The 26,022-nt window shown below is 32.9% G+C and overlaps 1 protein-coding gene across 1 annotated transcript in view; it reads right to left on the bottom strand.

The window, feature by feature from the left end:
- AGMO (alkylglycerol monooxygenase) overlaps window positions 1-26,022 on the bottom strand; it is a 334,485-nt gene that overhangs the window by 171,474 nt on the left and 136,989 nt on the right. Inside the window, exon 5 of the mRNA XM_081287289.1 lies at window positions 14,746-14,841. Within this exon, the coding sequence (XP_081143415.1) occupies window positions 14,746-14,841 (96 nt within the window). The remainder of the gene's footprint in view (window positions 1-14,745; window positions 14,842-26,022) is intronic.

Genomic DNA, 26,022 nt, shown 5'->3' with positions numbered 1-26,022 from the left:
TGTTCTTGTCTGCCTAGTTTCACACTTTGAAAAACTCAACAAATGCTGATTTATTCACAGCCAAATGTTTTCCTACCTGATTAGGCAGTTTTCTACTTCAGTAAGCATGTAATATGGAGGTAGCTGAATTTCCACAGCAAGGAGTGAAAAAACAATATTTATAGTTTGGAAATGAAACAATCTGGGGGAATCAAGACTGTTGGGATCATAAAGAGCTTCATAGGGAGTAAAGTTCTGATGAATCCACACCACAGGGTTAAGGAGCTAAAGGCTTGGTTTTAACAAAGACTGGGACTAGGCTATGTTTATACAATAAACAACAGTTTTAAAGGACTGGGATTAAAACAAATTATCTGGAAGGCTGATTCTTGTCACTGGTGATTACATTATTCCTCAAACAAGAGGATAAGAGCTGTTCAAGTTAGCATTTGATCAAATTTGTTTTACCATACATTTTAAATAACACTTTGGTTTCATTTTGGAAAAATAAATACAAGGAAATGCTAAACATGTTCCTTCAAAGACAGGTGGATTCCAAATGACTTATTCTTAAGACCAATTTAATTGACAGAAGGAGAACTGAAAACATCTATAATCATAACCACATAAAATTTCATTCCTTTGTCACATCATTTTATATTTCTCTATTTGGGCAGCCAATAAGAAAGAGAGGCATGATATTTTAAATAATATTAAGTCTATGTTAAAAAAAAAAGCAATTGAAAAATGAGAGGTAATCCATGTTTAACAATCCAGTTCAAGTGATCTTATAATACATGCCCATATTTCTGAGTCATCGTAAAACTCATTATATTGTGACCACTATAATCATCATATTACTAATTTAACATGTGACTTCCATGTTTATTAGCCAACAAATGTTAATGAGTTATTAACCACATGCCCAGCATTGTCTAAGCATTAGATATTCTAGTGAACAAAACAGATATGAATATCCATTTCAACTTCCATTTTCAAATATTAAATCTCTTTATTGCCATGCACTACAAATTTTGGTCTGTTAAAAACATTTACAGATACTAATCTATTGAAGACATATATACAAAATATGTTTTCAAACAGTAGAATAGAATATACAAATACCTGTATATCTTTAGTCTCTTTGGCCTGCTATTAAAGTCTACTGTGAAAACTTTCTTCTTGTTTTTCCCTCTGCCCTATCACCTATCCCATACATGAATTGTAAAGAATGTAGTTAACACAATCAATTCATTCATTCATTCAAAAGATGTTTATGTTTGGTTATCTAGACATTGGGGAAGTGAAGGAACATAAAGTGTAGACCTTGTGTTTGTCCTCAAAATGTTTACTGTCAACTCCATATGCCTGATATTCACACTTTATCATATCAACATTCAGTCTAATCTCTTGGGGTGCTTGTTCAACATGTGAATTCTGAAGCTCAAATTCCAATCCTTTCACAACAGACATTTAAAAATGGAAATCTGCTCATTTGTAGACAGTCCTCAGATGAGCTTGGAAACTCAAGAAAATTATCAAAATTTTGTTACTTTTTTACTATTGGGAAAGAGTCACTACAACTGAACAGATTATTGAAGCAGGATGTGACCCTCAAAATGTTAATGAAAAGAAGTGTCATTTCAGGTCAGAAGATTCAAAGATTCTTTGCTGGGCAATATATATATATATATATATTACATTTGTATAAACACTAGAAATTTATACATGAGAAAGTTGTGTTGGGCAAAGTCCAATTTCATGCTTCTTTTCATTAAGTCATGCTAATAAATCCATGATTCCTGTTGAATAAGCATTTTCCAAAACATACATTTTTAATATAATTTACTTTTCCACCAAATTCCCTTAAATCCAAACTATGTCATCATAAGCCTGAAAAGATACACTATTAGGGGGAGATATGGAATAAATATATTTATGACAAAAATATAAGTACAAACATATAAACACACATGGATAATACAATGTAGTTATTAGTAATTGACACTAAAAATAGTATTAGTAATAAGTATTATTTAAATGATTTTGCAGATATTATATAATTTTTTTTATTTTACATAAATACTTTTAAGGTATTTATATAGAGGTTATAAAGTGCCTAATGTTACAGCTCGTTAATAGGAGATCTGTGATTTAAATCCTGATAAGCATTTTTTTTCCTGTACACTGTACAAATGTACAATGTTTTAAGAGAGTGCAAGGATGTCCTATTATCCATTAAGCCAGAAAAACAGCATTCAGCAGCGCAGATCCAGGCAATCTGGGATATATAGACACTCTAGCTCTAAAAGATAAAATTAGTAACACAGGATTTCAGAGGAGGGGGAAAATTGCTGATCAGGCTTTTAATCAAAGATTTTCTATTAACTAGTTATAACATTAGGCACTTTATTTAACCTGTATATGCTTGTTTCCCCCACTTCAAATGGGGACAAATGTTATCTGAAAATTAAATATGTAAACACAGTCATCCCTAGGTATCTGTGGGGAATTGGTTTCAGTACTTCCCTTTGCAAATACTCAAATATGTGGATTCTCAAGGACTTTATTTAAAATGGCATACTATTTTCAAATAGTCTATACACATCTTTCTAAAAGAAATTTCTAAAATCACCTAGGGATTTTTTAAAGTACTTAATGTAGTGTAAGTGCTATGTAATCAGTTGTGATTCTGTATTGTAGAGGGCATGCTGACAAGAAAGGTAAGTCTGTAAATGTTCAGTTTGAAAATAATATTTTTCCAAATATTTTTGATACTTGGACTTTTGAATCATGAATGCAGAACCCAAGAATACAAAGGGATCACTGTGTGTGTAAAATACTTAGGGCAAGGACTTATACATGGACTGAACTATGTAGGTGTTTGCTTTTAATAAGGGAAAGAGCTTATGAAGTGGAGGAATTGAGATGGATCTAGTTTATGTTCTAGTCTAACCATCAGAACGGTGCTTGACACAAAGAAAGTTTTTAAAAATGCTGTTAGTATTATTTGATGTAACTCTATTTTTTGTAAAATAGACACCTTGATTATTATATGTAGTGTACTATGCATCTCTAGACATCATTATGACTATTTATGTGCTTTTTGTGACACAATTTTAATGTGATCTATATTTTAATATAAATTATTAACATAAAAAGGTGCAGTTCAGCACATAATAAAAATTAATGGAATGTAGACCAAGGAGATATAGGTGTGCTGTCACTGAATACAGTGTATGAAGAACATAAAATGCAAGACATTTTTAGTTTATTCAATAAGCAACAGAACATTATCAAAGGATTTGCATCAGCACTGGCTTCTAAAAATAGGTAAGATTTTTAAAGGGAACAATAGAAGTGGACAAAGGATATGTAGTTGTTTGGTACAGGTGGGACTAAAACTGAGCTGTCTTAATCAATGGCCTTGATCTTTTCAGTGTACCATATTGATTCTTCATAAACTCTGCTGTCATTCATTGTGGTATACTGGAACACAACAGGATAAATGTATTGCTTAGAGAATAAGTGTGCAAGAGGAGTAAGCTCAAAAGTCATCTCTGAAGCCAGCTATTGTCATATTAAGTAAATCACAGAATATCAATATTCTTAGCTTTAAAATAATGGTGTTTGCTTACAGACTTTGATGACTTCAATTTTCTGAAAGTTTTTCTATTACATTTCAGAAAAAAAAACCTAGCTGCAGCATGAATGATTATATATACCCTTAATTTAAAGGCATGTTATTGAGATACTATGAACTTAAATTCATTCTTTTAACCTATTAAGGTTTAATTCACCTTTAGTGTTTCAAATTATTCTATGGAAATTCAGTGAAATTTTTTTACTTGGCTCATATTGGATGGTTACCATGGTGGGTATTTTATGACAATATTAAGACCTAAGTGTGCTGTCTCAAGGGAAGCTGCATAGTGTAAGGAATGACAGCAAGGCATCTGGAGTTTGAATAATCTTCCTGCAGGAAAACTCCATTATTACACTTACTAATTGCGCATCCCAGGGCAGGTTACTTAGTATAATGGACTTAAGGTGATGTTACTACCCATTCCAAAGTGTTTTTATAAAGATGTAGAGAGGTGACATTTGTTGAAATACTTAAGATACTTCCTGAAAAATCTGAGTGCTAGGCAAGTATATGCTGCATAAAATAAAATAAGTAGGCAAATACAAATGGCATCTCATCAAATATTTCTTGAGACATGTCAGACAATGACAACTATATATAATAAAATTCTTGACATGATGATTGCAACTGTTTTCCTAAACTTCAGACCTGGTTTTGGTTTCAGATTTTTGGTTTTGTATATTCCTTAATATCCACAACTTTTTCTTCATGCAGAATATTATAGCTCAGTATTCTACACTTTTATCCTTTTTGTCCATAATATATATATATATATATATATATATATATATATATATATATATATATATATATATGACTAAGAATGCAACAGAGACTGCATAAATGACTGAAGGATATAACTGAAGTATTTAATTGTCAAATTTCATAGTTCCTATGTAATCAATTTCTGAATTAGGAAAAAATACTAAATATTGCATTCATTATCATAATCTCACACTCTTATATTTATATATGCATTTTTCTCAAGTAAATTTGCACATCGGTTAATTATTTTTACATTTTAAGACTTTGTTTATTTATATTGGTTAATTCCTATTAAAATATAGGCTACAGTCCAATTATATCACAAAATGTTTGTAAATAATCATGATTGTGGCTAGAAATGGTTTATAAATTGCATACAACAAAATCGATATCTAGTTTTCAAAAAATAACAATGCTGAAAACATTTGTACTTTCTATGTGTTAAGAACTATTATAATTGTTAGACTAGAACATAAACTATCATCTTTAATCCTCAATGCTATATATTATGATTATTTATTTTACATATTAGGAAACTGAGGTACAGGAAGGTGAAGAAAAACTCCAAGTGCACATTTAGAATAGCAGATAAAAGCAGGATTTCAACTCAGGAAAATTAACACCAGAAACGACAAAGGAAAGAATACAGTTTACATTATAAAAATGGTACTGTTATTTGTAGTTTATCTTGATTAAACACACACACACACACACACACACACACATACACAACACACTTAGGGAACTAATTGTGTGCTTCTAATATTCAAATTTAAGTTTTCATAATCATAGTAGGTAAAATAATCCCATGTCTCACCTATCTTTACACAAAGTAAATATTTGTTAATGAAAAATATATGCTGACGTAGTAAATTCAGTACATCTCCCACCTACACAAAGGGCAAAATAACCATATTTCTCACAAAATACCTATGTTTCTCTGCCACTGTAAGTTAAAATTTACATCACAAATATTTATTTTTAATAGCGTAATAAAATAATAAAATGAAACATCTACTTAAAAACAAACCTTTACACATGACAAAGTTTTAAGTAGACTATAAGATTTTGGAGACTAGAAACACACTTCCAAACATTTAGGAAACAGTAATTTGGGGAAAAAGGGCAGTAATCAAAATGCTCTATTGGTTGTGTCCTTAGGACTCATTTTTCCTACATTGCTGCCCAAGCTGCTACCACCCTATGGTTTTTGCTGCTACTAGAGTAATATTTTAAATATTTTTTATTTAAAATTTTTTTAAAAATATTTTTATTTGTTCTAATTAGTTATACATGACAGTAGAATGGATTTTGACACATCATGCATGAATGGAGTATACTTCTCATTGTGGTTGTTCAGGATGTAGAATCACACTGTTTGTGTGATCATATATGTACGTAGGGTAATAATGTTCAATTCACTCTACTATCTTTCCTAAACCTATACCCCCTCCCCTCCCTTCACTCCCCTCTGCCTAATCCAAAGAATCTCTGTTTTTTCCTAGTCTCCTCCCTTATTGTGAATTAGTGTCTTATCAGAGAAAACATTTGGTGTTTTAGGATAGGCTTATTTCTCCTAATATGTCATTGTCCAGCTCCATCCATTTACCTGCAAATGTCTTAATTTCACTCTTCTTTAAAGCTGAGTAGTATTCCATTGTTTATCCATAAATTTGTTGAAGAGCATCTAGTTTGGTTCAGTACTTTGGCTATTGTGAATTGAGGTTCTATAAACATTCATGTGGCTGTGTCACTGCAGTATGCTGATTTTAAATCCTTTGGGTATAAACCAAGGAGTGGGATTCCACATAGCATCCCTGTAGTTCTATATTTTAGTTTTTACTGTTTAAATCTATCGTAAATATATTCCCAGATAAAATATCTGGCTGTACTTGTTGCTTGACTACGGAGTGCTGAAGAATTTGTTTTCCTCATAACTTAGCAACTAGGTCACTACATGGGCAGTGTGCCTTGCAGATAGAGTTCTCACAGTAAGATCCTATTAGAATGCTTAAGACATGTCAGACTGCAAGAGGGGGAGTCAAACTCAAAAAGTGCCAGTTTTACTAGATTAGGAGCCAGATCTCAAAGTTTGGGAGTATGAAAGTGACTGGAAATTGAAAGAGGAAATCTCAGAAAGGAAATAGCCACACAAAGGGAGCCACAATAACTGCATAAGAATCCCCTTCCAGCCTTCGCTGGCTCTTGCATAGGACTTGACACTGGGGAACTTGATGGAAAGCAAGGAAGGTGAAAAGCCAAAAAAAAAAAAAAAAAAAAAAAAACCCTGAGCAGGAATTTTGACTGCTGCCTCAGGCCAGCAAGAAGAGAATTTAGAGTTTAAATCCAAATGAGAGGGACTTTGTAAACAACTCGGGAATTTCATTAAGAAAGAAAGAAAAGAAAAAGAAATCGATCTTGTCCTAATATTCTAGACAGGGATAAGGACACCTTAGGACTAAAAACAATGACAAAAGGCACAACTCCAGACACAATCTAAATAAAAGTTTCCAAAATACAGAATAGCTAGCCATTGTTTCAACGCCTCTTAGAATAAAAAATTTAAAGAAGTGACCAGAGGACCATAACAGAATCTAGAATCTCTATAATAAATGTGTCATAAATTTAGCATATAATGAAAATAAAATATTAGACAAAGAAAAAGGTAAATGTAATACATATCAAGTAACAAAGAGTAAAATAAAAACCAGTTGATTGAAATAAATCTGAACATAAGCCAAATATTTTGGAATCAGCAAAAACATAAAAATAACTATATAATTAAAACTTAGAGGAAAAAATAGTTGCAACGAGTGACAGAGAATTTCAGAGAAATAAAAAACATTAATATATAAACTGAAATTCTACAATTTAAAAAAGTATCTAATGTGAAAATTGGGGAGAGCAGTAAAGGAAAAATAAATTTGAAGGTAAGTTGATGCTTTCAAAAATTAATATGAGAAAACATAAAATTTTAAAAATTAACAGCATTATTGGTCTCTGAGGCAATATAAGGAAGCCTAGTAATATTAATGTCTGAAGAGAAAGAAAGGGAAAGATACACAAATAATGTTTAAGGAAATAATGACCAGGTTTTTGTGCCCAAATTTGACTTCAAAAGTACATAGCTATGCAGTCTAATCTATTTAATATATGAAAAAAATACACATGAAACATCATAGTCAAACTAAGCAAAGTCAAAAGTGAAAAGAAAAATCATAAACAGCTAAGAAGGAAGACACATCACATATAGAATCACAATAAGAAGAATATCAATTGAATTATCTGATACAATAAATGTTTAAAGACAATAACATAACTTCTTTAAAATGCTAAAAAAAATGAAGCAAGTATCAATTAAGATTTTGATACCAAGAAAATATCCAAAAGTGAAGAAAAAAATGGAGATCTCTTTAAAAAAATACAATTTGAATAAATTTGTTGGCACAAACCTCCATTAGAAAAGATGGCAAAGACTAATTCTTTTATTTTGTTTCTTTAAAAATAATCAACTTATTAAATTTAGAATAATAAAAATATTTTGAAATTTATACCATATGAGAATTTGTCATGGAAGAACACTAGCCAAAAGTTTGAGAGAGCTTTAATGGAATTATGCTTTAAGACTATCACATTTATGATAAGTGGTATTTATATCAATTTAAGATAGAATGTCTGCTAAATCACCAGAAATACAATACCTACTCATATGCACACATATATGTGCATGTACACACACACACACACACATATACACACACAAGCAAATCAGTAGAAGATGCCTATATCTTTCTATAATCACTTTGACCGTATACTATAGCTCCTCAACAGAGCTATAATAAAAAGAAATTAGTGACATATATACAGAAAAGAAAAAATATTTTTTTTGGTTAAGAGTATAATAATTTTTATTTGTTCTAATTAGTTAAACATGACAGCATAATGCATTTTATTTCATTGTACAGAAATGGAGCACAACTTTTCATTTCTCTAGTTGTACACAATGTTGCATCATTTGTGCAATCATACATTTACCTAGGGTAATGATGTCTTTCTCATTCCACCATCTTTCGTCCCCCTCCCCTTTTCTGAATCCAAAGTTCCTCCATTCTTTTCATTCTCTCTCTCCCCATTATGGATCAACATCCACTTATACAGAAAACATTCAGCCTTTGGTTTTTTTGGAATTGGCTTATTTTGCTTAGCATGATATTCTCCAACTCCATCCATTTACTCGAAAATGCCATAATTTTATTCTCTTTTAATGCTAAGTAATATTCCATTGTGTATATATACTACAGTTTCTTTATCCATTCATCTATTGAAGGGCATCTAGGTTGGTTCCACAGTTTAGCTATTGTGAATTGAACTGCTATAAACATTGAAGTGTCTGTGTCACTATATTATGCTGATTTAAAGTCCTTTGGGTATAGACCGAGGTTAGAGATAGTTGGGTCAAATGGTGGTTCCAGTCCAAGTTTTCTAAGGAAGCTTCATAGTGCTTTCCAGATTTGTCACACCAATTTGCAGTCTCACCAGCAATGTCTGAGTGTACCTTTTCCCCTACATCCCCACCACACTTTTTGTTGCTTGTATTCTTGATAATTGCCATTCTGACTGGAGGGAGATAAAATCTTAGAATAGTTTTGATTTGCATTTCTCTACTTACTAGACAGGTTGAACATCTTTTTCATATATTTGTTAATCGATTGTATATCTTCTACTGAGAGATGTCTGTTCAGTGCCTTTGCCCATTTTTTGATTGGGTTGTTTTTTTGGTGATAAGTTTTTTGAGTTCTTTATATATCCTGGAAATTAGTGCTCTATCTGATGTGCATGTAGTAAAGATGTTCTCCCACTCTGTGGGTTCTCTCTTCATATTATTGATCATTGCCTTTGCTGAGAAGAAGCTTTTTAGTTTGAATCCATCCAATTTATTGATTCTTGATTTTATTTCTTGTGCTTTAGGAGTCCAGGTAAGGAAATCAGGACCTAATCCAACTCAATGAAGATTTGGGCCTACTTTTCTTCTATTAGGTGCAAGGTCTCTGGTCTAACTTATAGGTCCTTGATCCACTTTGAGTTGAGTTTTGTTCGTGGTGAGAGATAAGGGCTTACTTTCATTTTGCTGCATATAGATTTCCAGTTTTCCCAGCACCATTTGTTGAAGAGGCTATCTTTTCTCCAATGCATGTTTTTGGCCCTTTGTCTACATATATGTTGGTGCCAGTACCATGTGGTTTTGTTACTAGAGCTCTTTAGTATAGTTTAAGTTCTGATATGATGTCTCCTGCTTCACTCTTCTTGCTAAGGTGTGCTTTGACTATTCTGGGTCTCTTATATTTTCCAAATGTATTTCATAATTGCTTTTTCTATTTCTATGAGGAATGTTATTGGAATTTAATTGAATTGCATTCAATCTGTATAACACTTTTGGTAGTATGGCTATTTTGACAATATTAATTCTGCCTATCCATGAAGATGACAGATTTTTTCATCTTCTAAGGTCTTCTTCAATTTCTTTCTTTACTGTCCTGTAGTTTTCATTGTAGAGGTCTTTTACCTCTTTTGTTAGATTCATTCCCAGGTATTTTATTTTATTTTATTGAGGCTATTGTAAATGGAGTAGTTTTTCTTAATTTCTCTTTCAGAGGGTTTATCACTGATGTATAGAAACGCATTTTATTTAAGGGTATTGATTTTATATCCTGTTACTTTGCTGAATTCATTTATTAATCTAGAAGTTTTCTGGTGGAATTATTTGGGTCCTCTAAGTAAAGAATTATGCCATCAGCAAATATGATAGTCTTTTTTTTCCTATTCCCATCCCTTTAATTTCTTTCACCTGTCTAATTGCTCTGGCTAGAATTTCAAAGACTATACTGAATATAAGTGGTGAAAGAGGCATCCCTGTCTTGTTCCAGTTCTTAGAAGGAACGGTTCTATTTTTTCTCCATTTAGAATGATGTTGGCCTTGGGCTTAGCATAGATAGCTTTTACAATGTTGAGGTATGTTCCTACTATCCCTAGTTTTTCCAATATTGTAAACATGAAAGGGAGTTGTACTTTTTCAAATGCTTTTTATGCATCTATTGAAATGATCATATGATTTTTATCTTTAAGTCTGCTGTTGTGATGAATTCTATTTATTGATTTCTGTATGTTGAACCAACCTTGCATCCCTGGGATAAACACCACTTAATCAAGGTGCACTATCTTTTTACATGTTTTTGTATGTGATTTGCCAGATTTTTATTGAGAATTTTTACATCTTTGTTCATCAGAGATATTGGTCTGAAGTTTTGTTTCCTTTTTTGTTTTCTTTTTTTTATTGGTTGTTCAAAACATTACATAGTTCTTGATATATCATATTTCACACTTTGATTCAAGTGGGTTATGAACTCCCATTTTTACCCCGTATACAGATTGCAGAATCACATCAGTTACACTTCCATTGATTTACATATTGACATACTCATGTCTGTTGTTGTTCCTTGATGTGTCTTTTTCTGGCTTAGATATCAGGGTAATACTAGCCTCATAGAATGAGTTTGGAAGTGTTTCCTCCTTTTCTACTTCATGAAATAATTTGAGGAGTACTGGTATTAAGTATTCCTTGAAGGTCTTGTAGAACCCAGCTAAGAATCCATTAGGTCCTGGGCTTTTCTTCATTGGTAGGCTTTTGATGGCATCTTCTATTACATTGCTTGAAACTGATCTGTTTAAATTGTGTATGTCCTTCTATTTCAGTTTGAAAGAGTATAAAATGTTGCAAGAAGAAAATTCTAGTGGATTTTAAGCAAATTATTTTACAAACTGTATAAATTATTTAAATAAGTAATATAACAATTATATTTATTATAAATAATATAACAATTATAAACAATATGATAGCTCTGCTATAAATCATAGTTATAAATAAAATAAGGGATTGATATAAAGGAATGCAAATCAATGAAAGAGAGTAAAAATCCACCCATATATGGTTACTTTCTTTTCAACAAACACACCAAAGTCATCGAATGAACAAAACTATCTCCAAATAAATGTGTCTGGAGCGAGTGGATATATACATAGAAATAACTAATCTTGTTCCCTACCATATTCTCTATACAAAATAATTACAAGTATGTCACAGACCTATAGGTGAATTCCAAGTATATCATAGACCTAAAGGTAAAAGTCAAAACTTTATAAAGTTCCAAAAAATATTCTAGGAGAATATCTTTCAGAGTTTGACACAGTTAAAATTTCTTAGAAAGAATGTTTCTAAAAAAAATTAGAAATTACAATTTTTCTAAATTCAGTATTTCTGTTCATCAAATTCACAGCTGCTCAGTATCATTACAAAGAAATAACAATGTACAGAGATCACATTTTACCCTCTGACTTTTATCTCTTAGCAATCCCATTTTCCCCTCCTATAGGAGGAGAAATGGCTACGCTTATGTCTCTCTAAAGGCATTTTATGTATATCTGAATATGCAAAATATATAATTTTATCCCTTTTAGCATAAATATTAGCACATAATATACATAGCACATACTATATACTTTGATTTATTTGGAATTCTATCATATCAATATACAGAGATTCATTGTATTTCTAATATTTGCATAGTGTTACATTTAGGGGTTTCAGTTTAGTATTATAAAAATCATCAAATGATTTAATTCAAATCTTCAATACTAAAGTTTTAAATAATTTTGTTTGTTATAACATTTTTGTACTCAAATATCATGTGATATATACATGAAAAATAATAGTAAATTTATGATCAAAGGTAGCAGTTAATGTTAGTATTACTGCACCATGTCAAATCAGGTAACATCCAAATAATGAAAAATATCTCAAACTCTAAAAATGTTGTAGTTACTAAGTTAAAAATATATATTAGATAAAAAGTTTCTTTTACTGAACTCAGTAAATTCACAAGAGAAGTAGCATACAATTGAATAAGTGTTACACACACTTTAGATCAACGAACAACGTACAAAAAAAAGTCTTCACAAAAATTAAGCAAGAGACTATAATTTAAAGCAAAATGTTTTGTAACTTTCAAAAAACAATATGTGACTAAGAATCTGTTGTGTCTTCATTAAAGTACCCTAACAGTAAACAAAAAATTTCAATGAACTATTCAATTTGCTTAATGACCCATTTTTTTTCTTCCTATAAACAATCTTTTAAAAACATGATTTAAAATTGTTTTTATTTTTCCTTCCTCTCATCTTAACTGGGTTGATTGAAAGGAAAAACATTTTTCTTCTTCACTTTTAGAAAATCCATACCACCTTAAGACTAGTTTACCCTGAGAGTGAGAACTGATCTTTGTGAAGGGAAAGAACTGAGAGTCACTTAGGATAGCACAGAGTGCATTGGCCAACACTGTCATGTCTATAGCCCACACATGTCATTTCTGTGCATGGTCAGCCATATCCAGGATGCCTGATCTTAAACAATGTGCAAGTAACTCAGCGGGGTTAATACTTTTTCCAGTCATAAAGTGGATATTTTCCTACACTGAAGGTTATTGTTTTCAGCCTCCATTTTTATTTCCTAATATGGGTATTAGCATTATATGAAAAAGTCCAGCAAACACATGTTAAAAATATTTTTAAAAAAAAAATAGTTTAATCTTCTCCTTACTCCAGTTCTTCCAGTTCTGTATTCCATTTACCCAAAGCAACCACTATGAAAAATATCTTGATTCTAACCCCTGGAGAATTATTCTATTATTTGTAAACAAATCGTGGTATATTATATACAATAAACTAGTGACATCACACAGTTGTGAAAAAATCTCAGAAATGTATCCAGAGATAATAACTTGAATTTTGAAGATCCAAACCATCACTTCCATAAAGCGTCTTCATGCCTCTCAAGCCAGTCCAGCTGGTGTAATTACACATGGCAAAGTACTTTCAAAACTAAGAAGTAGAGCACAAGGGAGAGATTCTAAGGCATGGCTTTTGAACTGGAAATGAAGCCACCTGGAGGTTCATTCTGAGCTTAAAAGAAAGAATTTTCACCACTGGCTTTTCCTCACTCCCAGTTTCCCACTTCAGGGGATGGAACTGAAATCCTATTCAGGGACATTTCTGAGAGATGGGGAAAAAAAATGGAAGTAACTTAGGCACCATTGTTCTGTATCCAGACTAATAGCTGACCAACATGTGGCACGACCTGGGGCAGAACTGCTATAAAAGAGTAATTCTCCTTTAACCCCTCCATGTAAATCATCAGAAAGTTTCCCTCCACTGATTTAAACAAATTTGGTCCTTGACCTCTAGAGTCAGAAATGGCCTCAACAACTCTTTCAGATGGTTGTAGTATTGACTGTTTGATGTGTGTCAACTATCATAAAACACAATAGTATTTCATGAGAGATCTTCAAAAAATGCAACATATGTTTGAAGTCAGGGTAACAGTCTCTTTATTCCAAGCAAATCAGTAGCATGAAATATTGCAGATTAATGAAATAATGCTCTTTGTTGTATCAGGATTTGGCATCTTACGCAGCTGTGATTTGTGATATTTTTCAACCAATTGCAACACCTGTCAATGTGCTTCCTATCGTAACTTCAAAAGGCTTCCAATAAATACCAAATGCTTAAAACGGTTCTCGAGTGTATAAGTAGGAATTTTTCTGGGTCTGTGATTTTTGATACTTAACAACAAGATCAGTACAATAGTTCATAAACTAAACAGTTGCTTAATGATCTATCTGCAAACATTCAAGTCTGACAAATTGAAATACACCAGAAGAAACAAAAAAATCCTATTTAATTTTTTAGAAGACAAATAAAGCCTTAACAATATATTGAATGCCTTTAAATAAAACCTAAACTATATAATTAAAATAATATTTTCCAAAAAAGTATTTTTCTAATTTGCATAAATATTAATTTTTTCCAAGGAGTTTTCAAGAAGTTTCTACTGATATATCTATAGAGATGTCTCTAGATTTTTTAGTATATGAACATATATAAATATATATCTATATAAAATGTATAAAAATTTATATCTCCAAATTGAAATAAATTTTAACATCTCTTAGCAATGTTTAATAAACTGCAATATAGGAAGATATTGTATTGAATATAGTATTAAAATGTTTTGGTACTTAATAGTTCAAAAATTGTTTTATTTAATCGAGACCAACTGGCCTCATTGCTTCTTATAAACTTTGCAATATATATTCAGAAAAAAGGAATAAAAATGAACAGATGTTTCTCCTTAAAGAAGGCAGACAAAGATTTTTCTTACACAATAAATCAGCTTCTAGTGGATTTCCAGGACATTACTTCAGGCTATTTAGATATAAAACTTAAGGGGTTAAAAAAAAAGTTACCTCAGTATGGATCCAAAATTGGTAAAGGAGATTGAACTGAAGATGAACAGCATATACAGAGGGTGGTATGAAGAGGGCCATGGGAGAGTAGAAAATCTTGAAGATAAAAATAAAAAAAAAAAAAAAAATTACATACAGGATTTCTCAACATAGGATTTATCAATGGTTCAATATTCTAAATATACATTTCTTTAGAAAATATACCTTTTTCTATATATTTTCTTATTATATTTGACATTGTAGCATCAATTTTTCACATTTTGATAAAGTTGCAGACAAATAGTAGCTAAATCCACTAACCTTCTATTTTTGCATTTAAGGTTATTTAGTAAAAATGCTATATGTTGTGTATATTATTTGCTTAACCTTGAAAGGCTAGTTGTGTTTCCTGCACATAAAGAAATTTCTTATACACATAAAATCTTACCTTATGTAAGTAAAAATATTGTAGAAACATGTGCTTTTGTACCTTTGATAACCCCCAAATTCTGTGTTATCTGGCATTTTTATTAATACAATGAGATACAATAAACAAAAGCGTCTTTGAATAAAGAAAGGATATAATATACTTTTCATTTTAAATTTGTTTTTATGTAGCTGATTAAAAGTATCAGAATTTCTAATATTTGGAAGTCATTAAGGTCGGAGGTAATATGTGGTGGCACAGTGGAAACAAATTCTGAAGTCCATATTTCCTAACAGATGGAATGCCTCTGCCTTGGAAAAACAAAATCTTTTGCTTAAACCACAGAACTGCTTAGAATCAACTAAAAAGCGTGATCTACTGTGTTTTCCTAATGACTTTGATCCCCAAGAATGGTTTCATGTTGGTAGAAAACATTTTATTAAATGAAAAAATGAAGAACCAAAGAAGAATAAGAAGAATCTTACATTCACTTTACATTTCTGATATGAGAGTCCACATTTCTAAAAGGCCAGATATATTAAAAACATTTCTTCTAAACATTACAACTTGATTTCTAAATTATTTTAAAGCATTTGTTCTCAAATAGGGTAAAAGGCCATTTCAAGGATGTTTAGTAATGATTATGCACTTGAAATTAGATATTTACATAAAATCTTCTAGCTTCTGATTCTAAACTTAAGTCATGAAAAATATGAACTATTGGACTGGGGTTGTGATTCAGTAGTAGAACACTTGCCTAGCACATGTGAGGCACTGGGTTGGATCCCAGCACCACATAAAAACAAAACAAAATAAGATAAAAGTCATTGTTTTCATCTATAACTAAAACAATACTAAAAAAAATCAACTATTATCACAAGCAAGGTCAGTTTAATTATTTATAAATGGGTTCCTGATAAATGGAATAAAGTGGTAAGCAAATAAAGAATATAGGACCCTTACTCAAGAGATAAACTTTTAAGCTGTGGTTCCACTGTAGACTCCCTTTTTTATATTCAGAATTTTCTTAAGCTTCTCCAGGACTCAATTTTCTCAGACTAGTGGATTAGTAGAACACCATTTGAAATCTAATTATCCTTGGGGTTCCAAAAGATCTATGGCTTTATGATTTTTATAATATATTATAATAGGTTAATAATAACCATTGTTTAAAACACATTTATGGCCTATGACACAGGGATAATCTGGAAACTACTAATTAGTATATGAGAAAAATGTAAAACTACTTATTTGGGTGCTTACTGAATAGTTCTGTTTTTAAAGATAATAAATGGCAGATTAATCAGATTAATACTTATAGTTATTTAATTAATATTATAATTTTTCAAAGTCTGGGGAATAGTTCCATGAGATATTAACAGCAGTTATGGCAAAAGCAGGGCTACAGTTAAGAGGTAAAATGGTGGATTAAACAGGTGAAGTTTCTTTACAAAGAATTTTGAGAGACTTTACCACACCTGTTAGCCCATGGAATAATTTCTTGATGAATTTCCCATAGGATTAGATCTCCTAAAAACTCATTTTATGAAACAATATCCTAAACCATACCAATCAGTAAATATAATGATGAACTGACAATTGGAAAAATGAGTTCACTAGGCATTAAAAAACAATCACACTTTTAATAAGTAAGAGTACAGATTGGCAAATTAATTGAGTGATAATTTTTGTGACTAATATAATGTTACAAAAAACCCTAATTATACAACCAAGATCATAATTTTTAAGATTCAAAGGAGTTTAGTAAATGTAGACCAATTAGGAGAATTCTCACATATCATTTTTATGTTGTTGTTGTTTGTTCTTTCACTTTTGTGGTCTGGGAATCAAATCCTGGGTCTCTCTTGTGCTAAACAAGGACTCTACCACCAAGGATATCCCCAGCCTACTTATCTTCTTTTCCACCTCCAATCTTAGCACTCCCAAATCTTCTATAGCCTTTAAAACCAATGAAAACTCCATTTCCATCATAAATCCTTAGTTGTACTAACTTGACTAAGAAATTTTTTTTTCTTCCTCAAACTTAGTTTTTGTAACAGTAACTGGGCCAAGGGACAGTATACTGTTTACCAAATATATCCATTTTTACCATGCACACCTATGGCATTCTGAGGCCAAGGCTCTTTAGCCCTATTATACTGTTTTCCCTGAGTTATTCTCTTACCTTAGACAGAAAGCATATATAATAGGGTCATAAGCCTGGAATAACCCAGACAGATCTGTACTTGTGAGGAAAACATGAGAGCATGCCTAGAGGTGTCCCTTGTCTAACAGAAAGTAAGCAGATTTTATCCTTTAGGAGTGAAGCAAGCACACCTGAGGTAATATCATGGTGCCAGGAATCACGTGGCCTGTAGGGGGCACTATAAGTATTTCAGCCTTGTTGAAAGTGTTGGAGATAGGGTAGCAAGAGACTGGATTGGATTCTGGTATTTCAGGGCAGATCCCGAGAAGTCCAGGAACCCTGAAACCATTACAATAATTTGCATGGGCAAATATGCATTGTTCTAAAGAAATTATCCATCACTTTTATTGATTAGGGAGTTTCCAATATGTTGTGACTCACTACAGGAAAAAAAAAAGAAAGAAAGAAAAAAGAAAAGGAATTTAGAAAGTGACTAAATCAAGAAGGAAGGCTTTTATTACCATTCTAAGTAATGGACATAAGGAAACAGTTAACATTCATCTTGTTAAACATGTAAGAAAAAAACAAATATAAAAATATGTTTGGAGCCTATTTCAAAAGCCCAGTAGAAAATGATGTGTTTTTAATCACATCAGCAACTATTTAATCATAGGAGTAGAAGGTGATAAAGAGGTATAAAACAATATCCAGATTTATGGCTTACAAACCACCAGAATCTAGGCGAGAGGCCTAGAAGTGATTCTCCCTCAGAGTATTCATGGTGAACAGGAGGAATAGCTAATGAAGGTCAGATTGGGGAATATTGTGTTGAGATATACCCCCCAGGAAGCTACGGAGTGAGCAGTTGGAACTGAGAGTGTGGAATCAAATATCAAGGAATCAGAAAGTATCTGAGTTAAGCTTGCTGATGTGGTACCATGTAAATATCAATTGTATTCAAACTAATGAAGGTATCCACAGTGAGAAGATAATAGCCAAATGTGCAACTCTATGAGCACTTAGAAATAAGAGAGGAATCAAATTAGGCTAAAAAAAAAAAAAAAAGGACAGTTACGAAGATGGAAAAGATTACTTGGTGTCATTAGACACAAATGAGAGATTCTTACGATGGAGAGAAGACTCCCAATAAGTGTCTAAATAATAAAAGAATTTTTTAAAATTACACTGGATTTTCAGGTGTGATTAGAACAGCAGTAGGCTTGAAATCCAAACCTCAGTAAGTATAAGAATAACCCAGAGGATGTGGGAGATAATACAACAGAGGGAGAGATCATCACTTGCTTATCTTTTCCCTGAGAACAAGAAAGAAGAAACCTAGAAATATTCCTGGAATAGAACAATGGATGATGAAGGAAATTTTGTATATTTTGTTCTAAAATATGAGAGACATGAATATATTTATAGCTTGATATGAAAGACACCATTGAGAGGAAGAGAGACAAATGTGCTGGTGGGACTGCAAATTGGTGCAGCCAATATGGAAAGCAGCATGGAGATGTCTTGAAAAATTGGGAATGGAATCATTGTTTGTCCCAGCTATCCCTCTCCTCGGTCTATACCCAAAGGACTTAAAAACAGCATAGTACAGGAACACAGCCACATCAATGATTATAGCAGCACAATTCACAATAGCTAAACTGTGGAACCAACCTAGATGTCCTTCAGTAGATGAATGGATAAAAAAAATGTGGCATATATACACAATGGAATATTACCCAGCAATAAAAGAGAATAAAATCATGTTTTTTGCAGGTAAATGGATAGAGTTAGAGAAGACAATGCTAAGTGAAGTTAGCAAATTCCAAAAAAAAAAAAAAAAAAAAAAAACAAGAAAACAAATACAAAATGTTTTCTTTGATATAAGGAGGCTGATTCATAGTGGGATAGGGAGCAGGAGATGAACTCTAGATAGGACAGAGGGGTTGGAGGGGAAGGGAGGGAGCATGGGGTTATTAATGATGGTGGAATGTGATGATCATTATTATCCAAAGTACAGATATGAAGACATGAATTGGTGTGACTATACTTGGTATACAACCAGAGATATGAAAAAATGTGCTCTATATGTGTAATAAGAATTGTAATGCATTCTGCTGTCATATATAAATAAATAAATCGGTAAAATAAAAAAAATAAAAAAAGAGTAGCTTATTGGGCAAAATCCAAGAGAGGCAACCAGAGTCAGGTCACCAACCTACAAATTAGACTTGCTGAAGAGAGGTGAACATTTTCTCTAAAATGAGAGGTAAGAAAAGCATGTTCACCTGTGAATTCCCGAGTCTTAATTGAAGACAGGTGAAAAGAAAGTAGAGCCAGGGAACACTGGAAAAACTCACGCTTCTCTGTGAAGTTTTAAATATGTTCCTCAGGCAGCAATGGAGAAGAGATGTTGAGGGGGCTGTGAAATTCTAAAAAGGCTTTTCCAAGGCATAGAAAAGAAAATAGAGTGGCCTCATGTTGAGCAGTCTCATGTTGCTGGCTTGGAAGGCAGTGTGGAGTTGCTGTGTCTGGAAGCCATACGTGGAAGGGCACCAACCTGGCCAGTGCTGGAGGACGTCCCCAGCACTCAGCAGTCTGGGGATGGGAGGGAAGACTGTGGATGGCGCAGTCCTTCATGCACTGGGGACTTCAAGGCAGATTAGCAGAGAATGCAGGACAGGCTTGCCCAGGTCATGGGAATTAAGCATATTAATTTGTCTGAGGCAGGAAGTAGAGCCAGGAGGAGATGACAAACAGGGAGAAAAGGCAGACTTTTAGAGAAGAGAGTCTTTCACAAATACACTGCAAAAAGCAAAATGGTTGAAGTTTAAGGGTATAATTAGTTTGAAAGAAAAACAATTTTTTGAGCTCCAGGATTCTTTGTCTACTTTAAGTAGTTGAATCAACTTTTATAGTGTCTCTACCTCTGGGATTCTCAATTATTTTTAAAACATTGTTTCACAGAAAAAAAAAAAATTTAATTTTCCTTCAGACTTGAGACACTGATTGAAGAATCTAGAGATAAGTCCCACCTTCTTTAATCTATGATTTTTAATGATAAAGAACCATAGAGATAGAGAGTACTGATCTCTATCTTAAAACATACCTACTTATATTTTACATGTTTGGAATACTTAGTCATTATCTTAAAGGAACCTAGGCCTATATTCCTTGACCCATGCCTCTTCTCTTACCTACTTCCTCTTTACACATTCTACCTTCTCATGTGTTATGGCCATAATCATACCACTATGGATTCCATTATGTCTTCCCCAAAAGATATGTGATGCCTTAGCATCTAGTAGCTCAGAATGTGGACTTTTATGGAAAGAGCATCTTTACAGTAGTAATCAAGTTAAAATGAAGAAACTTGGGTGGATCCCAATCCAGTATGACTGTTGTCTTACAAAAAGGGGAAATGTAAACATGGAGATAGACATACAGGGAGAATATCAGGGGAACATAAAAGTGGGAACCACAGCGATGCATCTACAAGGCAAGGAATGCCACATGCTGCCTGCAGAACACCAGAATCCAGGTGGGAGGCCTGAACTGCTGCTCCCTCACAGTCCTAGGAGAGAACTGGCCCTGCAGACAGCTTGATTTCAGACTTCCAGCCTCCAAAACTGTAAGACAATACATTGCTGCTCTAAGCCACCAGTTTTTGGTCCTATGTTCCTGAAGCCCTCAGAGAGTTAACACACATACCACACTTGTACTTGCTCCTCATTAAGTTTATCATATTTGTCCATAGTTTTGTGGTTTTGGTTGTGTGTGTGTGTGTGTGTGTGTGTGTGTGTGTGTGTGTCTTTGTGTACCAGGGATTGAAGAGGCACTTGACCACTGAGCCCCATCCCAGCCCTATTTTATATTTTATTTAGAGACAGGGTCTCACCGAGTTGCTTAATGCTTCACTGTTGCTAAGGCTGGCTTTGAACTTAAGATCCTCCTGCCTCAGTCTCCAGAACTGCTGGGATTACAGGTGTATGCCACCATGTCCAGCCATAGTTTGGTGTTTCTATAGATATTGTCCCTCTACCTTTAATGTTTCATTTACAGTAACTATGGCAAAATTTTACCAATCTTACAGATCTGACTAAAGCATTATTTCTTCTAAGAAGCATCCCTGGACCAGAGCCGTTCTCAGTAGCTTAACAGTTTGTAACCATAGCTATATATTTACCTGATTCCCGCCAAGGAAAGCAATCACCTTGAGAATACAAATTCATACTTTATATCCTCAAATGGGCCATGATACCTGATCCCCAGTCAAGAGTGAATATGAAAAAAAAAAAAAGGAGTGAATGCACTTCTTCCGTCAAAAATAACATGTAAAGGAAATAGAATTTTTAGCCACTTGTAAAATTTTTAAATGTGACAAAAAGATAATGCTACTTCATGTACAACTATTGTTTCATTTTCTTTGCCCTACATTGAAAAGATTGCAAATGACTATCAGATTTCTATAAAGAAAGACACTGATAATTAGAGAATGATAGTATTAGTACCACACTTTAGATGACTTGATAAGCTACAGAATAATTCCATTTTCCTGATGTGTGCTAGATTTGAGGCTCTGAAATTGGTAAAGATTCCAACCATCAAACTTCCTCATTTATTTAGACCTTTTTGAATGATGGTTGAGGGTGGTAAAGGGATACCTTCAAGTTCTGGGGCAAGGTATCTGTTTGAGAGAAGACTTGTTTCTTTACTTCATGGGGGCTCAAGGTCCACTTTCATTTTAAAAAGAAGACTTATGAGAATTTTATCCCCAGCACATTCAAGTGTATTACATTAAAGTTGTTAGTTTTTTGCATATTTATATAATCACATTTTCTTTAAATAACTCCAACTGTGGCAACTGAAAAACACTTTGTTTATGTAGTTTGCCAGAGAGTGCAATGTAATAAGAAGATCTGAGATTTCAAAGAGGTTCCTCTGTATTCTTATATGTAATATAAAAACAATATCATACATGAGAAACATACTTGATATATTTTGCAGAATTTCCACACTCATTATTTAAGGTGCTATTTAAAATAACCATATGAGAAGTCAGAGCAAATATTAATAGCCCCATTTCAAGCATAAAATCATCAACACTCAAATGATTGATTGGCTCAGAGTGGCAAAACTAGTTAACAACAGGACTAGGGCTGGGATCCAGATTTCTTTATTTCTAGTCAATTTCTCTCCACTATTTCCTAAATGTAATGAAGGTATTTTAAAAATTAGTATCCTCACCATGGGCGATGATGCAAGCCTGTAATCTCAGCAGCTTGGAAGCCTGAGGCAGGAGGACCACAAGCTCAAAGCCAGCAAGGCCCTAAGCAATTTAGCCAGACCCTGGCTCAATAATAATAATAATAATAATTATTATTATTATTAATAATAATAAAAATAATAAACAGACTGATATAGTTCAGTGGTAAAGCACTCCTGGGTTTCATTACTAGTACCAAAAAAAAATTAGTACCCTCAAAAATAAGTCCAAAAAGCCAGGCAGAGTTGCACATATCTGTACTCCCAGAGACTTAAGAGGCTGAGGTAGGATAATTGCTAATTCAAGACCAATCTCAGCAATTTAGTGAGATCCTTTCTCAAAAGCACCGAAACTGTAGACCCATTGAATAGAATAGAAAACAAAGAGACAAACCCACACAAATATAGTTATCTGATACTGACAGAGGGGCCAAAAACATGTTTTGGAGAAAAGATGGCCTTTTTAACAAATGGTCCTGGGAAAAATGGAAACCCACATGTAGTAGAATAAAATTTAACCCCTCTCACCCTGCATAAAACTCAACTCAAAGTAGATTGAAGACCTAGAAATCTGACCAGAAACTGCACCTGCTAGAAGAAAATGTGGGCCCTACACTCCTGGCATAGGAACCAAAGTCCTTGACAAGATTTCTAAAGCATAAGAAATAACATAAAAAAAAATTAAACAAAAAGTGGAATGGTATCAAATTAAATATTTCTGCAGAGCAAAGGAAACTAAAAGCATGAAAAGAGAATGGGAGAAAATGTTTGCCACCTGCTCCTGAGTTAGGGTATTAATATCCAGAACATACAAATAACTCAAAAAACTTAACACCAAAAAACCAAATAACCCAATCAATAGATGAGCAAAAAACATAAACAGACACTTCTCAAAAGAAGAAATACAAATGATCAATAAGTGTTCAACATCTCTAGGAATTAGAGAAATGCAAATAAAAACTACACTGAGATTTCATCTCACTTCAGTCAGAATGGCAATTATCAAGAATACAAATAAGATAAATGTTGGAGAGGATGTGGGGAAAAAGGTACACTCCTGCCTTTTTGATGGCACCCAGAAAGCAGTATGGAGATTCCTCAAAATAGTAGGAATGGAACCACCATATCACCAAACTATCCCACTTTTGAATAGATATCCAAAATATTTAAAGTCAGCATATTATACTGATACATCAGTGCTTATAGTAACACAATTTGCGATACCCAAGTCATGGAGAAAAACCAGGTGTCCTTGAACAGATGAGTAGTGAAGAAAATGTGAGATACACACACACACACACACACACACACACACAACACAAATATATATATGTAAAATGGAGTATCACTCAGCCATTAAGAAGAATGACTATGCCTTTTGCTGGCAAAGGGATGGAGCTGGAGACTGTCATGCTAAGTGAAATAAGCCAGTCCCCAAAATTCAAAGGTGGGATATTTTGTTTGATATGTGGAAGCTAATTCAAAATAAGGTGTGTGGGGGGGGGGGCTGTAGCTGTGGCTTAGTGGCAGAATGCTTGCCTAGCATGTGTGAGGCACTGGATTCAATCCTCAGCACCACATAAAAGTAAACAAAATATAGGCGCTCTATTCATCTACAACTGCAAAATTTAAAAAAATAATAATAATTTTTGGGGGAGGATTTAAAGAAATAGAAAGGGGAGAAAAAAGGGGGTAGAGATTTCATCCAAATAGAGGAAGGATCATTAGAGTAAGTGAAGAGGATTGAAGAGGAAGAAGAAGGAATGGGAAAATAAAAGGGAAGAATAGTGGAATGAATCTGACCAAGCTTTCATACATGCATGAACAGATGTGGCATGGTATATCTCAGCATTGGGTATATCTAATGGACACTAATTATAGAAACAAAAAAGTACACTATAATTGGATTAAAGAAGAATTGGTGGAATAGATGGGGGAAGGAGGAGGCCAGTGGGGTGAGTGCTGGGGACTGAAGAGCAGGTTGGGGTCCATGCTTTCATGATTAAGTCAAGATATGTCCTGATGTTGTAGCATAACTCCAAAGAATAAAAGGGAGGAGGGGCTGGAACTTAGCTCAGTGAATGCCCCTGGGTTTAATCCCCGTACCAAAAAAAGACCATTATATATTTATTTACATATTTTCCAAGTTGCAATAATAAAAATTTTAATTTGATGTTATAATTCCCTTCTCTTAAAGTAGGTAAGATTTACCTCTCTTAAGATTACTAATATGTTATAAACATTGTATTCATTCTTATGAAATTAATTTAAATACTAACCTAGAGAACAAATTGAGAAGACAAGACAAATCTAAAATATATTCACACTAGTCATTTAAATCAAGTGCATTCATCATTAGTTTACTATACTTCTGAGAAACATGCTCAGGTCTTTGAAGGTACATAGTTTAATATTTCCCACTCAATTCTTATACTATATATATGAAAGAAATACTTTAAAATATATTTTATTGAAAAAGGTAAATAAGTCATATCTTAAATTCTATTTTTTGGAAAGCATATTAAATAAAAAATTTAAATGACTGACAAATATTTTCATACCTTGTGCCTTTATCAGTTTCACATTGGCCTTACCTTGGTTAATTTAACAAAATAATTCTATTGTCAGATTTATTTTGACAATTACAAAATGTGTACTCCATTTATTCTTGTATCATACACTCATTGAGCACTGACTGTGTAGTAATCACTTTATGCATACTAAATGTTCAGTGAAAATAGCAGATTTAGAATCTTTTCCCTTTATAGGCTATCATGAAAAAAAACAATAATGAAAGTCATTAATGCAATTGTAGATATATGCAAGGGCTTTAGCAGACAAAACAAAGACAAAATAATAAGAATGAGATCTGCTCAAAGCTATGAGTTATCTCTCTGAAGAGCAAATAATGAAATAAATCATGAAGAATATACCAATCAGAGGTAAAGCGAAGAAAAATTTCCAGATAGTGATAACTCATGTACAATGAACTGCCAAGGCATCATGGTATGGTAGATTCAGAAAATTGAAAATTTACTTTTAATTCAAGATGGGATGACAATGGAGTTTGTGGAATGACCAGGTTTTGACTATCTCTGCATGTCTTAAGGAATATATTATATTTGTTCTCAAAACTATAGAGGGCTTTAGTTTGATGAGAATTGTGTTCTGAAAAGGTAATGGGGAGTTGTACTATGGGATTGAGATTGAAAAAATGACGAGTTTTTTAGATTAATGGCCAGTTGAAAATAGCACTGGCTGATGAGTTCTTTATGACAGCCTAGGGCTCCCAGGCATCAATGTCTGTTTTGATGGCTTGCTATAATTTTGTTTTCTGGAGTAGATAGATAATCTACATTGACTCTGAGTAAAAATATATATATATATATATATATATGTATATGTAGTTGTGCTTCTAGTAACCTATTTATTTTTTAATATAGTTAAAACAAAGAGTTGCAAA

This window comes from Spermophilus citellus (assembly GCF_964194105.1).
Source record: "Spermophilus citellus genome assembly, chromosome: 3".
Lineage (NCBI taxonomy): Eukaryota > Metazoa > Chordata > Mammalia > Rodentia > Sciuridae > Spermophilus > Spermophilus citellus.
This window is presented reverse-complemented; position numbering and strand designations above follow the sequence as displayed.